Source organism: Otolemur garnettii, unplaced genomic scaffold, assembly GCF_000181295.1.
Source record: "Otolemur garnettii isolate 467f Iridium unplaced genomic scaffold, OtoGar3 scaffold00016, whole genome shotgun sequence".
Classification (NCBI taxonomy): domain Eukaryota; kingdom Metazoa; phylum Chordata; class Mammalia; order Primates; family Galagidae; genus Otolemur; species Otolemur garnettii.
Window position 1 is genome coordinate 28,958,429 of NW_003852411.1, and position 16,460 is coordinate 28,974,888.

The 16,460-nt window shown below is 50.6% G+C and overlaps 1 protein-coding gene across 4 annotated transcripts in view; it reads right to left on the reverse strand.

Moving 5' to 3' along the window:
- The window catches only part of LOC100944273 (carboxyl-terminal PDZ ligand of neuronal nitric oxide synthase protein), a 291,887-nt gene that overhangs the window by 12,159 nt on the left and 263,268 nt on the right, over positions 1-16,460 (reverse strand). For all 4 annotated transcript variants that reach the window (XM_012802697.2, XM_023510768.1, XM_023510769.1 and 1 more), the window contains 3 exons: positions 16,276-16,455; positions 7,755-7,920; positions 5,890-6,042 (listed from right to left, as the gene is read on the reverse strand). In XM_012802697.2, the coding sequence (XP_012658151.2) occupies positions 5,890-6,042; positions 7,755-7,920; positions 16,276-16,455 (499 nt within the window). The remainder of the gene's footprint in view (positions 1-5,889; positions 6,043-7,754; positions 7,921-16,275; positions 16,456-16,460) is intronic.

Genomic DNA, 16,460 nt, shown 5'->3' on the forward strand with positions numbered 1-16,460 from the left:
AGATGATCAGTGCTCCATACTCGGGAGGACAGATGGAATACCCGGTCCAGTCTGCACGGAGAAGAAATCTCTGCAGTTCTTAGATCTTCAGAGGACGGGATACTGTGTGCCCCACAGCATACGGCAGGGGAAAGGGAGACAGGGCTGAGCCCAGGCCCCGTGTACACAAGCATCTCTGGCTAGACCAAAAAGGAACCACTTTTGACTCAGGGGACATCCTTACGTGGCTGCTTTGTGTTACGTCAGAACAGGCAGGTAAACATGAAAACGTTGCTTCTTGTTACCAAGTAACGGCCCTGACCCTTCCTCATTTCTGGCGAACCTCCCTTTCTGAGGCAGACAGGTAAACATCCGGGACACAGCAAGAACATCGATTTATTTTGCACTATGTGGGTTTTTAAAAAAGGAGAACAGAACACTTGGTGGTCATACTTTTAGGCCTTACTAACCCTCCTGCTTCATGTCTCTGATGACTCAGTGGCCCTTCCACGGCAGTGGTGCCCTGCCTTTCAGGGACCCTGGCACCCACACTCTATCAGCCTTTGCCACCCTCATGGCAGGTGAGGGTGGGTCTCCTACCCTCCCAATGGATACGCACCAGCTCTTTCCGGAGCCTTACCCTGCAGCTTAGCAGAGGTGCTCTGCTTAACACTGTGCTGCTAAAATCTCAGGCGAGTGAGAGGGAAGATGGACTCAACCCCCTCATCACATCATTTGCTGAGGCCACTCCAGCCCACGCTCCCCACCGCTGCTTCTCCCCCTGATCTACCCCTCGCTCAGCCAGACACCCAAAGTCTGCCTGACCATCAGAGGCTCCAGCCGGACAGGGAGTCAGGACTTGTGGGTCATGACCCCAGCCCAGGTGAGGCAGTATCTGGGCATCACCCCTGGGGCCTCATGTCCTGGGGGAGCAGGTCTCTTTAGTCCTCACTCTGAGCTGCTGCTTCTCTGAACAGAGAAGCCACCGAGCCCCAGAAGGCTCCTTCTCACCCATGTGGCCTTGCACGTGCACCCCTCTATGGGGCTCCTGAGAAAGGAGAGGCACATTCAGGGTGGGGGTGGCGAGGAGACAACTTACGGTCTCATTAATATCCAGGAGAACCAGGAAAGTAACTGGCTCCTAGTCTGGCCTCCCACCCTCCACCAGCCCCACGCTCCTTCCTCTGGGGCATCGGCATCAACATCCCAGGCAAGGAGCACAGAAAAGGAGGGGAAGCAATCAGGTTGGATGGGCCCAGTGTCCCAGCACCTGCCCATGTGCCAGGCTGGCATTCCTATCCTAAAGACATGGTGCTTCCACAGTTCCCATGTAATGTGTGGTCAGTGTAACACCAGGAACGTCCTCAGAACAGAGCTGAGTAGAGTTTCAGTCCAGCAGGAGAAAGTACCCAGCAAACAACTGACCAGCAGGTGCAGGTAGGAGGAAGCCAACTAAATGGGAAGCTGAGCTGTATCCCAGGTCACTGCCAGGTGCTTTGAAAACGCAATCTCCTTCACTGTCCTTACTAGCTTTAGTGGCATGTACAAGCCCCATTTTACAGATGAGATATAAAACTCAGTTCAGTTCCCTCAGCCAGAAAAGAACAGAGGGCGTTGTGAGCCTGATTTATATGACCCTTCCAACTTCCCTTCTGGCTGGACTTGACAGAACATTGGGCCTAATAAGCCCTCTTCCTTCAAAATTGGGAAAAGCTCCAGCCAAAGGGAACCAGCTTCTCTAAAGTCTGTTCCGGAAGGCCCTGCAGCTCATCTCCCTGCTCCCTCTTTGTCCAGCTTCCTCCTCTCTTTCATCTACTCCTTGCAGGGAAGCCCACACCCCTGAGAGTCGGGATGCCCCTGCTGAGCTGTGTGCAACGGCATCACGACCCCGCCAGGTAGGGAAGAGGAGAAGCCTGTCTTGCCCTACAGCAGCGGTTCTCAACCTGTGGGTCTCGACCCACAGGAACTGTATTAGAGGGTTGCGGCATCAGGAAGGTTGAGAGCCACTGCCCTACGGGATGAACATTTCTGGAGTGGGCCCCTTCAGACTGCTACCAACTACATATTTCAGACATTTAGTTGGGGAGTCAGTGAAATGGTTTAATCTTGATAATCTTAGTTATGTTGGAAAACACCTATGATGTAGTACTTTTTCAAGGGCTCAAAACTTGCTCCTGCCCTCAGAGTCTAATAATATTTGGAGTTTGAAAAAATATCTGGGGGTCCGCAGAGTCTGCAAAATGGGTATAGATCGCAAGTTTGCCAAGGACAACGCTGCTGACATTTCGGGCTAGACAATTCTTTGCTGTGAGGGGCTGTCCCGTGTATCATAGGGTATTTAGCAGTATCCCTGGCTTCTAACCTCTACATGCCAGCAGCATGGTGGCAACCAAAAATGTCTCCAGACATCGTTAATCGTCCCGGGGGAAGCAAATCTTCTATGTCAGTTAAGAACCACACTGATATAGCCTGATCCTACGAGGCTGCTCTCTGAAAACCTCAAATGAAGTCACCACCACCTTCCTGCCTCTCCGTCAGGGAACATGTGAATTCTGTACAAATCCCACATCCAATGGAACCACGTCACAGAATCAGTGATGCTGCCTGGCTTGAGATAGGGGTGGAAGTGAAGGGGAGAGAAGGAGCAGGTGGAACAGAAGCAGCAAGAAAAGACAAATGGAAAAGCTTGTAGAAATAAGAAAGGTTTATTTAGCAAAAGCCACTAGACTATAGTGACGACATCCAGGGAGTAAGTGCACTTACATTAACAGAATCTTTTCCCAGAGAGTTGACCCAACAGAGTTAATGACATAACAGTTTTAGGAAGTGGAGGGCTGGAGGGTTGGGGTGGGGAGGAGGTAGGAGGAAGCAGTCAAGCAAAGAGGAAACCAAAGAAATACAACTCCTAATCAAGGCCAGTGGAGAAACATGAGGCTAGGAGGAAGTGTCACAGATAGCGTTGATATAAGCAGGAATATAAGGAATATAATTTTCAATCCCAATACACAGTCCATCCTTTGTAGAGAAACTCTTCCCTGGCTCCGTAACTGTGAGAGATCTCCCAAGCCCGAGAGTCTGCTGGCACCTGGGGCAGGCACCAATAAGGTAGGGACCCTGGGTATCCTCTTGTCCTCCATGTAGGGCAGAGTAGAAGGATGAAAAAGAAGAAGGTGGAGTTGAGTTAGCAGCAGAGCAAGAAGCAAGGGAGGAGAAGGACAGGGTGCCATCACCAGGAAATCAGGTCTGCAACTTCCCCCTTTTGGCCCCGTTGCTCCTGACAGAGTCTTGGTGGCTGGTAACCCTTCAAGGCTCCTAGTTGTCCTTTGCCTCCCATCTCCGTGTACCTAGTGTGAGCTGGTTTGTGTCACACTGGGGAAGACATCAGTACACAAACCAGTGCTCCAGGAAGGGCCTGAACTAGGGAAAGGCTGGGGCCGAGGCAGGTAGAAACCACCAGGTAACACGGAAGGGGCGGGAGTCTTGAACGGGTCCCCAAATCAGTCAGTGATGCAGGTGACTAGTCTCTCTAATCCATTAATCTCTCCATTTCCTTTCTTCTTTCTCTTCCCAGGCTTTTCAAGACCATTTTAGAACTGCTTTCCCCACTCACGCTCCCCTCCCCAGCAACATCCCGTATAAGCCTTGTCCATCCACGTTCCACACACCTAACCCATTGGCCTCCTAGCTTCATCCTTAGCACCTGCTTGCCTCGAGGAAACAGATCTGGACATTCAAAATCCTACCAATCTAAGAGGTCTAAGACTCAAGGAAGCCTGGCTTATATTTCTTAAGCTAGGTGGGCTCAGCCAAACTGGATTCCTGACAGCTGCTCCTTTGGTTTCATGGACCTCACTTTCCTGCTTCTTCCTTCCCTGTATATCTGGCCCTTCTCTAGCGGTTGATCAGAACCTATGATGAAACAAACAGAACCAACCTCTCCAACTCAAAGCACATTAGGAAAAAGACAAATCTATTCCAACACCCCGGAGAGCTCCATTCTCTTCTCACAATCCCACATACATGTACACACCTTCCCTCACGTGTGTGTATACACACACACACACACACACACACTATACCGTCCTATTTCCACCGACACCCTGATGCACCAAGGAAGGCTAAAGCTGCATGTGTTTCCTTCACTTCCTTTAATTTGGACTTTCTGATAAACAAGAAGAAAAGTACTAAATTTTTATTTCTATAAATTCTAAAGCAAAGCTAAGGTTGACAAACTGCACTTGGGGGCAACCATATGTTTCTCAATTACCCCTCTCATGACACTGCGGTCTGGGTCTACAGCTGGTGGTCCAGGCCTAGCATGTCTCAAGTTCTCTCTCTTAGGCATTTGAAAATCAGTAAACAGCCACTTACGGCCCCACAGGAGCAAAAGGAGCTTTCCCTCACTGTGCCAGTCAGCCTGTTAGCAAGTAATGATCCCTGGGCAAGGCCTGGATGGTAAAAGATAAGAGAATTGCACATGGCACTTTTTACAGGTGTGTTCGAGGCACATATCCACAGAGATGGGCTGAAGGTGATGTGGCTGTGGTCCCTGACCTAAGTGGCAGTGATTCTGAAGGGTGGACAAAAGCAGTCTCAGCTACCAGCCTGTGTCCATTTTTTTTCTTCTTCCTTTTTTTTTTTTTTTTTTTTTGGGCAGGAAAAACTGACCCCTACTGCCTAATGGAGGGGACAGGTTGAAAGATAAGGCTGGGGGTTCTGGGTCTCAAGAGGCTTTCACAGAGGCAAAGAGATATAAAAGCCTCAGCTGGCACAGGGGAAGGAGGGGCTCCTCTTAGCCTCCATGCAGTGGGCTGGGCTACGGGCAGGAGGCACTGGGCTTCCCAGCTGAAGACTCAGACAGAAGTGACTTGGGACAGAAAAAGAGGCTCTTCTCCTCCTGAACTCTAACAGCCAAGGCCTGAACCATGTTAAAGCTCCCAGGCTCCCTCTGAAGCAACAACCAACATCCAGCCAGAGAAAACCTTTGGATTCAATTCCTCTTAGAGCATATCCACCGTGACACGCGCCAATTCCATGTTCACACTATAAAAAACAGCCCGGCTTTTACAGCCCAGAGCATTCAACCTCTACAATCCCAGCAAAGGCCTGGAGAAGGAATTTCTCCCATAAAGGTCAGAGGCAGGCTAGGCAACTCGTAGCATCCTGATATCCAGAATCAAAGTACCTGAGAGGGGACTGATAGCTTCCCTTCATGGTGGGGACCATGGAGGTGGGAGAGCAAGGAAGTACAAGGTGTCACACACAGCAGAGGGGCCCATTGATGCAGCAGGGAGGAGCTGGTCCCCCTGCAGCCTGGGGGTCTGAAGAGGGGCTCTGCCCCACTCTCCTTTAGTCACAAGTAGAAGAGGAGCTGATCACCTCTGGGAATCCAATTTCTTCCCCATTTTACCTTTCAAAGCAAGGCCCTGCTCCTTTTCTGGAACCTCACACTCTTGGCCCCTGGGCATTACCCTCAGCAGAGGCAATCTCTGGGCATCCCCCTACCGGGGCGGCAGCCAGACAGGGCCGGTCACCACACCACCTCCTGCGCCATCTCCACGCCCGCAGCACCTACACCCACCTGGGCGGCAGCCAGACAGGGCCGGTCACCACACCACCTCCTGCGCCATCTCCACGCCCGCAGCACCTACACGGCGATCTCATCGTCCAGGCCATCGCCCAGCTCCTGCCTCTGCAGGACATTCAGCAAGCGTGGCAGCTCTTCCTGGGACCATGAGTCGCGCTCCTCGCTCTCGTCCGTGTTGGACTCGTATTCCGAGGCGATGCCAGACTCCCGGAACTTGATGAGCTCCAGGCTGCCCAGGAGCGGCCCGCCCTGCGCCGGGGGTGGGGTGTCCTCGGGCGGGAGAAAGCGGAAGCACTCCAGTTTCACCAAGCAGTCGCGCCTACCTAAGGGGCTGCCCGCCGGGTGCGCAAAGTCAGCCAAGCCCGCGCCCAGGGGCGGCGAGTGCAGGTCCTCGGGCTTAGGGGTCGTCGGGTCACAGAGCACCGGCAGGGCTCCGGAACGGAACGTGATCTCCAGCAAACTGTCCTGGGAGCCCACTGGATGGGGAGACAAGAGGAAGAGGAGGGGCGGCGTTAGGCAAAGTGGTTGACTGGGGGGCCTGTCATCTCACAGTCCCTCTCCTGTGGGAGAATCCCTCCCTGACCCGCACAGCAACATGGCTGAGGTCCCTCCCTCCCGCTCCCAGTAGCCTAAAACTGGGCCATGAGAACCGTGTGCCCTGGTGGGGAGACCCCTGCAAGCCTTGAATGGAGTTTGTGAAAGGACAAAGGTTAACCAATTGAGAGAACCCTGGTAAAAGCACGTGGTCCTCTCAGCCCAACCTTGTAAGTCAGCCTTCATTAGGATACAGCAGGGCCTCAACAAACAAAAACCTAGAAAATCCGGAGAGGCTTCAGGGTGGAGGCCAGTGGTTCCCAGTCCACTTTAGAGCTTTGGGCCATTTTTAAAATGACAGCCCTTTGCCCCAGCCCCTAATGATACAGAATTTCTGTGGGTGGGACCCATTAATGTGCATTTAAAAGAAAAATTGTGGGGGTTGGCATTTGTAGCACAGTAGTTATGGAGCCAGCCACATACACCAAGGGTGGTGGGCTTGAACCCAGCCAGGGCCAGCTAAATGACAATTACAACTGCAACAAAAACTAGCTGGGCGTTGTGGCGGGTGCCTGTAGTCTCAGCTACTTGGGCGGCTGAGACAGGAGAATGGCTTAAGCCCAAGAGTTTGAGGATGCTGTGAGCTGTGACGCCACAGCACTCTACATAGGGTGACATGGTGAGACTCTGTCTCAAAAAATAAAAATAAAAAATAAATAAATAAAACTCCTGGGATAGTTTGGAGGAGCCACTGGTTTAGCCAGAAAAACATTAGTTTTGCAATTAGATCTAACTGAATCTTGGTTCAACTCCTTGCTAGGTCTGTAACCATGAGCTAGTTACTTAACTTCTTTGAGTCTGTTTGTCTGTAAAGGGGGCATAGCATCTATCACCATAGGGATTAAATGAGCTGGCCTAGTTTTAAGGTAATTGTGGGTATTTGTTGGCCACAGCTAACACACACTCTGACCATGTACACAACCCATGTACAGCTAACACACACTCTGACCATGTAAGCTCAAGGGAGCAGTGTGGAAATAGGCTGCCTTCTACTGCTTCCTGGTCTTGCCTGGAGGTAGCGGGGTGTAGAGGCAGCATCTCAGCAGGCAACCTCTGCCACTGCCCAGCAGAGTGACTGGTCAGTTACTCTACTGCCTTACCCACTAGACAGATATGCTGCTAACAGCTTTTTTTTTTTTTTAATACAACAGAGTTGTGAAATATTCAGTGCAGAGAGTAATAAATTCATAAATAGTTTGGTGTCACTCACAGAGAACACAATATCCAATAGGTACTGGGCTGTATTCTGTATTGGAAAAAGCCCTGTGAGAAAGAAATGGGCTGCCTGAGGATGCAGATACCAGAGCCCCCACCAAGTAGAGACTAGAGGACCATGCAGTGGCAGTGACTCCAGGGATGTTTACAGCCAAGCCCGGGCACTGAGATTAGACAGCAGCCACGATCTCCACTGGCCCTGCAATTCCCTAATTCACGAAGTATTTGAAGAGGACAAGTAAACAGGCCTTTCTTTTCTTCTGGACTACAGGGGCAGGTCAAGGGGCCAACAAAGCATAAGCTTTAAGGAAAACAGCCTGATTTCCAGAGCTTTCACAGAGGGAGGCAAGGCTGGGGGTGGGGGGTGGGGCTGGCTTACTGGCATTCTGTCCTGACAGCTTCAATTCCAGCTCCTGCACCTGCTTGACCAGCAGGGAGATGTGCTGGAGCATGTCCTTGTTCTGCAGCAGAAGCTGGTGCACGCGAGCCTGGGCCTCCAGCCGCGCCGCAGCCTCAGCAGCCAACTGGTCCTTCAGCAAGTGAACCTGCAGGGAGGAGGTGGGGGCAGAGGAGACAGGACATGAATGCACGTGAGGGCCACTGGAAGATCACAGGGACCAGAGATGCCCTCCACCTTCACAGAATGGACATCTGGGCCTACAACTCTAGAGGAAAAGGACCCACATAGTTTTCACTGGCCTTGTGAAACTCTCTGTGGGTCCCAAGAGAGGCCCAGTGTGTCACTCAGGTACCACTCTGGGTTCCACATTGAGGGTAAGATGTAGGATAACAGCCATCTCATCTACCCCTTACCTGCCCCCCTCCCAGCATCCCATCTGAGCTTTCAGAATTCCTTCAATACCTAACGTAGCACTGCCATGTCAAGGGAGTTACCTTTTCTCATCCTGTCTCTAAGAAAACAATAGATATATTGGCCCAGTGGCTAAGAATAGTGTCACGACAAACCCCCATAGAATCTTTCCTCCCTCTCCTGTGCTCAAACATAACAAGAAATGGAAGCATTACATAGGGCATTTAAATTAGTGAGGTGGTTGTAATACAGCCTGCCTTTCGGTGGGTGTCAGCTTCTTCTATGACTATATTCCCTTATTTCCCAAGGCAGGCACCTAAGACTGTGATTCCTTCCCAGCAAGGGTCAAATGTTTGCTGACCCACTCATAAGGTCTCCCCCAAGAACTCCAGGAGGGCTGAGGCAAACAGTTTACAGCACCCTCAATAATTCACAGTCTTCTCAGTAGCCAGCAAGGGCACACTCTTGCATGCTTGGGGCCCAGTGGTGTCAAGAGCTCTGCTCTTGGTGAGTAATTCTCAAGTGGAGGTAAAACTCAGTGGGAGGAGATAGGGCAATTATATCAGGACCCTGGCTTAAGGAAACTGACTCCCAAGGCCAGTAACAATGTTTATACTCTCAGGTGATTCTTGTGCCAAGTGGATAAAGGGTTCTCCAGGGAGGGTTGCAGAAGGTCCCTGAAGAAAGGGAACTCATGACTTTGGTGGCATGGACCAAGGCAGCTTATGGAGAAGAGGGTTTTCTTGGAGCAAGAGCACAGTGTGGACAAGGATGGGGGCAGGCGACTGAGGTGAGAGCAGTGGAAGGAGGATGGAGGAGAAAGATGAGAGCTGGAAGCATTAGCTAATTCTCTTGCTCAGAAAACAAATCCTCAAATTTCTGAAAAGGAGACTGCTCTAAAGAGATTCCCATTCTATGGGGGAGTAAAGGAACTGCTCACCTCATAGTCTGGCTACACCTGGCCAAGCAACCTACCAGCCCAGCGTGTGCCCCTCCCCGCAACCAGCACTCAGAGAATTATATATGCTGGGTACAGTGGCTGCTTCCTTCTCTGCCCATAGCTGGGGACCTGACCTTGCCGTTGGCTCTGCTTCTAACTGCATGGAGCCACTAATGAGATTAGCTGCCACTTTCCATTAGTGGGTCCCCAGGGCTGGACCCATCTTTCCCCCAGGGGATGACGTGTAAGGAATCTAAAGTAAATCTGTCATCCATAAAGCACTGCTAAGGTGCATAAAATATCAGAACTGGTATTTTAGTCAAGAAGTCAGCTTCATTTGCTGCCTCATATTAGCTGCAAAAGAAGATCTAGAGCGGGGTGAAATCATGTATGAAACCGTGAACAGATTGTTTGGTCTCCATCCCTATTTCCTGGAATACAGCACCCCAAAGCCTTGGATCTCCCGAATGATAAAGTGTCTTTTGTATAACTGATGAGATGCTCGGTGGCTGGGGAACTGTAGGTATCATTGGGATGGAGGCTGGTGCCAGCAAAGACCAAGGCACGATTAGAGCCTTGGGACTTTCCTGTTCCACACTCAACCTCTGGGGAAGGGAGAGGGGCTGAAGGTCAAACTGATCACCAATAGCCAATGATTTAATCAGTCATACCTATACAATGAAGCCTCCTTAAAAACTCCCAAGGACACGGTTTGGGGGACTTCCACATAGCTGAACATGTGGAGGTGCCTGGAGGGTGGCACATCCAGTGAGGGCAAGGAATCTCCACAGTCCTTCCCATATACCTTGCCCTGTGCATCTCTGCCAGCTGGTGTCCCTTGTCACGTCCTTTCTAACAACCCAGTAAAGGTAACTAGAATATTTCCCTGAGTTCTGTGAGGCACTTTAGCAAATTAGCTGAACATAAAGAAAGGGGGTAAAGGGAGCCCCAATTTATATCCAAGTGGACAAAAGTGTAGGTGATAACCTATTACTTGTGAGTGGCATCAGACACTGTTTTCAGGTAGAGTGTTATAATCAAATTGAGGCTTGGCACCTGTAGTACAGTGGTTACAGCACCGGCCACATGCACTGGGGCTGGCGGGTTGAAACCCAGCCCGGGCCACCTAATCAACAATGACAACTACAACAAAAAATAACTGGGCATTGTGGTGGGCGCCTGTAGTCCCAGCTACTTGGGAGGCTGAGGCAAGAGAATCACTTAAGCCTAAGAGTTTGAGGTTGCTGTGAGCTGTGACGCCACAGTACTCTACGGAGGGTGACATAGTAAGACTCTGTCTCAAAATAAAAAAAAAAAGAATCAAATCAAGCCAGGCGACACCCAGCTGGCAAATCAAGCCAGGTGACATCCAGCTGGCCTCCACAGCAGAACTGGCTTGCTTGGCTGGTATATGGGAGAAGCCCCATACATTTGGCCATAGAAATGTATTGTGATGTGAAAGCACAGTAGGAGAAAAGTGAGTTTGTTTCCTCCTACTGCCACTCAACAGGGAAAGAAGTGTCAACGACATTTTGATGTGGATGTCAGATGGTAAATGACAATTAAGACTTTATCCCTTGGAAACTGAGGCATGAAGCAATTTTACCTAAGAATCCCCTAATCCCTTTGGTTCTAAGGAACAGGGAGGTTATGTGGGAAGCCACAGACAAGCCCGGGAGCAGGGTCAGCCTAACCTTGCATCCGCAAGGGCTGTGACTTATTCTAACCAAGAGCCCCACTGAAAGCAACCCACTGAGCACATCAATGCTGCTAACTATTCCTTCCCTCTTCTCTTTGCAACCAAACAGAACCATCAGAGACCAGTGTGGAATAAGGCCTCTCAGTGGACATAAACAGAAAAATCAAAGGCTTCTCCACACTGCTGATGGGTATCTGTGGGGGCTTCTTGCTCTCATGGTACAGACTCCGATTCCTATGCCCCAACCTCAACGTCTCAGCAGAACAGGCCACTTGAAAAAGCAGCAGCCCAGGAGCTGGAAGGCTGTCTGCTGCCAGGCAACTGTAGGTAGTAGACTCTCTCTGCACCTCAGTGTCTCCATCTGCCAACTGACTACAGGCTCAGACAGTTGACAATCCCACATCCAGGTGGATACAGTGGTTAATGCTAGGGCTGATTTGGTTTGGGGGTTTGTTTTTTTTACCTTTTTTGGAGACAGAGTCTCATTCTGTTGCCCAGGCTAGAGTGCTGTGGGCCTAGCTCATGACAACCTTAAATCCCTAGGTTCACGTGATCCTCCTGCCTCAGCCTCCTGAATAGGTGGGACTATAGGAGCCTACCACCACACCTGGCTAATTTTTCTATTTTTAGTAGACACACGGTCTTGCGTTGCTCAGGCTGGTCTCGAACTCCTGAGCTCTGGTGATCCTCCTGTCTCAGCCCTCCCTACCCTCAAGTGCTAGGATCATAGGTGTGAGCCACTATACCTGGCTTAGGGCCAATTTGTTAATAATCACTGAAGAAATCCCTCATTTTCCCCTTGTGGAGTCTGAGGACTAGGATTGAGAACAAAGAGAAGTTCCCTCTTACAGTGGCCAAGAAAAAAAAGTTGGGGGGCTTCTTCTCTGGGTGCTCGTGTTCCAATGGGAGGAGCTACTTGGGAGGCCCTTGAATCGAATGCTTCCATGACAGATCCACGGGCATCAAGTGCCTGGAGAAAAGCTCCTTGTAGCAGTTTAGATACGTTTACCTGTGCAAACACAGCTTCGCCATTCCCGGTAAGTTCAAGCCCTGAGAATATGGAAGCACTTGCTGCCGCCACTGCCCAGATCAGCACTAGCAAACCCTTCTGTCCCTGCCATAGAGCCCCTGTCAAAGTGGCATGGGGTGTACAGCTGAGACCTCATGCTGCAGCATTCTATCCAGCCGAAGAGCCCAAACCAGGCCATGCTGACATAAATAGGCCTGGACTTCTTTGCCTTTGAAGCAAAGAGTTTTGTATCTAATGCCGGCTGTAACTGGAGGCCCTGGAATGAACCAGCCTTATTTCCGGTCTTGGGGTGGGCTGTGCGCCTCGGCATTCTGTGCTTTGTTTCTCCATCCACACAGCAGGATCAGAGCGCCACCTCCTCCCTGACAGATAGGGTGTTCATCTGTGTTCGGCATGCTTTTCTTCCAAAGAATTAAACACCTTTTGCAAAAGTAGACCGTATTAATGACTGGAAAGGTCCGCTTTGGCTTCCTCTTTCCAGAGCTGTGCCATCTTTGGCGATGACTATTAAGATCAGGGACTAAGTCAGTGGTGGGGCACACAGTAGGTGGTACTAGGCTCACACTGGGAGTGCTAGTGCTCAGAGGCCCAGCTCTGCACTCTGTCCACGTTGCCACATGCACAAGTTCACCTCTGTACCCTCTAGCTCTGCGCCACTCCCCACAGCTCTGACACCCACCCTCAGCCTACCCAGCAACACCAGACCAGTGACCCACTCACTTTCCGGCCTACTTGCCTGGACTCCAGCTCCTCCATCAGAAGTGGGGGCAGGGCCAGGCTGAAGTTAGGGAGCAGCAGGCACATGGAAATGGCAGTGGAAAGAACCAGAGCAATTGGCCGCCCCCCATACACACACACATGCAAGCAGGGGCAGGTGGTGCTGTCTCAGCATGCACACAGCAGGAACTCGGGCAGCGCACACCAAGGTGCTGGGGACAGGGCGAAGCCACAAGAACAGGTGCTAACTCTAGGGTCCGGGATGTGGGTGCACGGGTTTTTTGGTTTGTTTGTTTTGTTTTTAAGCACTATTCCATTAACTGACCACAGCGACACATAATCGTGAAGCCTAAATAACTAATTCCTTGCTCCTGAACAAGTAGAAGTGGCAGCAGGTAGAGGAGAAATCTTTAAATAGCAATCCTGAGCTGCACTACACGTTCCTCAGGAGCTTGGCTAGCACTCAGCAAACTGCGCACAGACCTGGCCTACTTAACTGTTGCCAGCCAGCCGGTGCCCAGATCCAATCTGGGGCTGAGTAGGCCCAGCCAGTGGCCATGCAGGTGCCAGCTACCTCCCAGCTTTGATTCAAGGCTTGGCTATACTCTCATTCACACCCTTGAACTTCTGGTCCATCGAAAAGCAGGAAGCTAGTGCAGCCAGGCGAGCCTCATGCTGGAGCAGGAAAGTGGCAGAGGGATCTGGGTATTCACTATTTACACATTAAGGTCTAACTGAGAAATACATAAGAGTTGGTTGGACACCACCTTTGCCTGTGTGCCGTTAAGACCAGGTTTAGAGTAAACTAGGAGAGGTCTTGAGATCTTAGACCAAATCAGAACACTGTGAAGGGGACTTAAACCAGGTCCCCACGGCAATAACAGAACCAGACTGGTCTGTGAGAGCAAAAGGCACAGAGAGGGGGACAAAAATGATGAAACAACCCCAAGAGTACAAGTGTTTGCAAAAACCCTCCTTTATCTTTAGGTTTTTATCTATGAACCATATAGGAAAATCAGATGCTCCCAGAGGAAAGGAAAATGTATTCCCACCTGAAATACTGAGGTCATATGCTCTGACTCAGTGGAATTCTGGGGACTGCTGGTAGATTAATGTAGAAAGAGAAAAACCTCACAACTTGGTGGCAACGGAGTCTGACAGAACAAGTAAAAGCTGACATCATGCTGAAAAATGGAACCATCCCCACCCGTGCAGAGAAACCAAGCATGCTGTGTTTGGTCTATTTCAAATGTGTGAAAGGTGCCGGGGAGAGTATCTACTAGTCCAGCCACACCTCTTACACAATTGATTTTACCCTAGGATACTAATAAAAAGCCCTTGGATTAAACAAGACAAAGCAAGTGAAAGAAAAAGGAGTGTGCAGGGCTGGGACACCTCTACCTGAAGGTCAGTGCGGGACTGAATCCATCTCCAGGACAGGGGACCAATCAAGAGGTACCATACCCCTGCTGTGGGCAGCAGAAGACACGAGCAGCAAGAAGGTGATCAGGGACTGAATGACAGGAAGGGCAGAGAGAGCTGGAGGGCTACGATCCAGAAAGCCAGATGACCTCAAGGTCCTGTCCCGTCTGAAGATTCTGGAGTCTACGACTCTACCAACAAGGGACATATACTCGGCTGCGGCCTTTCAATCATTTCACTGCTTGTAGTAAGAGGCAAGCAGGGAACTGTCAACCATACTCAACAGATTGCGAATGAGCAAGAGGCTAGGGGTGCCCAACCTATGAAGTGGCCAGGAACTGAGAAAAGCACAGGAAGAGAATCCCTAACACCACACTCTTGCCCTCCCCTAGTTTCACTGTCTTCTAGGAGAGAGGCAAGCAAAAGAGGGCCAGGGCAGGCACGCCCCGCTGAAACAGATGCTTGATTCTATGCCAGAAAACTGCTCCTGCGGTTTCATCCTGACCCTGGTCGACCCAGAGTCTTATTGCCTTATGGACTGAGTGCTTCCTTCCCCTGAACCACGACACTCATGTGCAGATTATACATCTGCAAATAGTTTCTCTTTCTTACTTAGCAGTGACTTCAAATTCAAATGACTCTCTGATAATATGTGTACCATGAATATGCATCAAGCCCACTCTTAGATAAATAATAATTACTTGGCAATTGATACACTGAGAAAGAAAAGAATTATGGTTGGAGCATGGATTTGTATTCAATAGAAAACTTGTAGAAATGATGTGACTCTGGGAATGGCCCCCCTGTGCTGGAGTGCTCAGGCTTTGTGCTGCTGTCAAGCCACCACGCTAGGGAGGAGGGGATCCTCAGACTGCCAGGCCATCATTAACTACAAGAGATGAATTTTTTTGTTCCACAAAGAGGAATGATTTCTTTTCTTCAAATATAAAACGACGTTAGTGACATTCCCTCCTTTCTGTTGCTGTTTTGGAAATACCTGCAAATCCTCCTCGTATCACTAGATATTCTTTTGTTTCACGGCCATACTTTTTGAAAAGGCACCAGTAACTTGAGAGCAGTGTCCCCCAGATTCTACTCTACTGAGACTGTATCACAAGAAATTCTTTTCAAGACTCAAGTGACAGCAGATCCCGTCTTGGCCAGGCTGCTGGATGCGTCCTCAAGGTGTACACACAGGAAAGGACAGATCTGCCTGGGTGATTCACACCACCCAAGAGCCAGGAGAAGAGTAAGGAGATACAACAAGGACCAATGAGCACCCCTTGAAGAGGTCTGCTCCCTAGAATGCAGAAAATTGAAGCAGCCACCAGGCTGGTCAAGCAGACTTAGGATGCTGATGCACACAGGTGCCGTCCACATCCCTTAGCAACCCTCCCAAACCCTCACTGCCGCCCCCGCAGTTATCTCTGTCCACTCACCAGGCCTGGCCCTCACCTCAGGATTCACCTTGAAATGGTATAAATGAATGTGTCTTCAACGCTCCCTGATTGCCCATGGTAGAGAGGAAGCTCAGATTCCTAAATCCCAAGGAAGAGTGCACTACAGCGCCCTCCACAGAAAGCAAACAGGAGGAGTCCCTGTCAGAAGCAGCGAGGGACGTCAGCTCGCCCCTACCCTAAAAAGCGGCGGGAGCCTAACAAGTCTTTGGGATCTCAGCCAGTTCTTCTCATTATGGCTCAAATAATGTACCAAATTGCTTTAAGATAAATCCCACTGTAATGAATTTTAGGGCCAGTACTGTATCAAATACAGTCTGGAATAAGAAGATCACTCAGTGGGGGGCTTGGACATCTGTTATGGACAAGGAGGTTGGGATATCAGGGCACCAGTCTTTGCAAGGGTGTTTGGCGCAAAGTCAGACTTTGAGTGGTTTTAACAGTGGTAGTATAAAGTTACACCTGTCCTGACTCTGAAGGCATCCCTTCCCACCCCAGACACCAGGAGAATAAGGCAGGAAGGGAAGGGTGGAATTGTGAGCATCTTTTTCCTTGATAAGTTCAAGTCATTAACCAACAACATCCAGCCAAGCCAGCCAAGCCCAGCTCAGAGCGGGGGACACACGGGAAACCAAAATGTGCCTTTCCGCCCTCACCCGTGCCCCTCCCCTCCCCTAGACCCCCACAAGCAATGACCCGACAGCATGAGCGGTGGTTCCTAATGGCTCCCTGAACCTTAGACCTGCCCTGAGCCCCTTGCTAGGGAAGGTGCGTCAAGCCCATGAGAGTGGAGCCTGCGAGGTAGGGAGGAGGCTGAGGAGAACCTGGGCCACAGCCACTTGCGTCTGCTGCTGCTGCTGCTGGAGGAGCTGCTGGAGGAGCTGCATCTGGTGGTGTGTGGACAGCGGCGTCCCCGTGCCCAAGCCTGGGGGCTTTGAGGTGGAAGAAGGAAGCAGTGTCCTGGGCGAGGCTGTGAGCTCGGGCTCCTGGGGCTGCGGGGGGCCCTGCA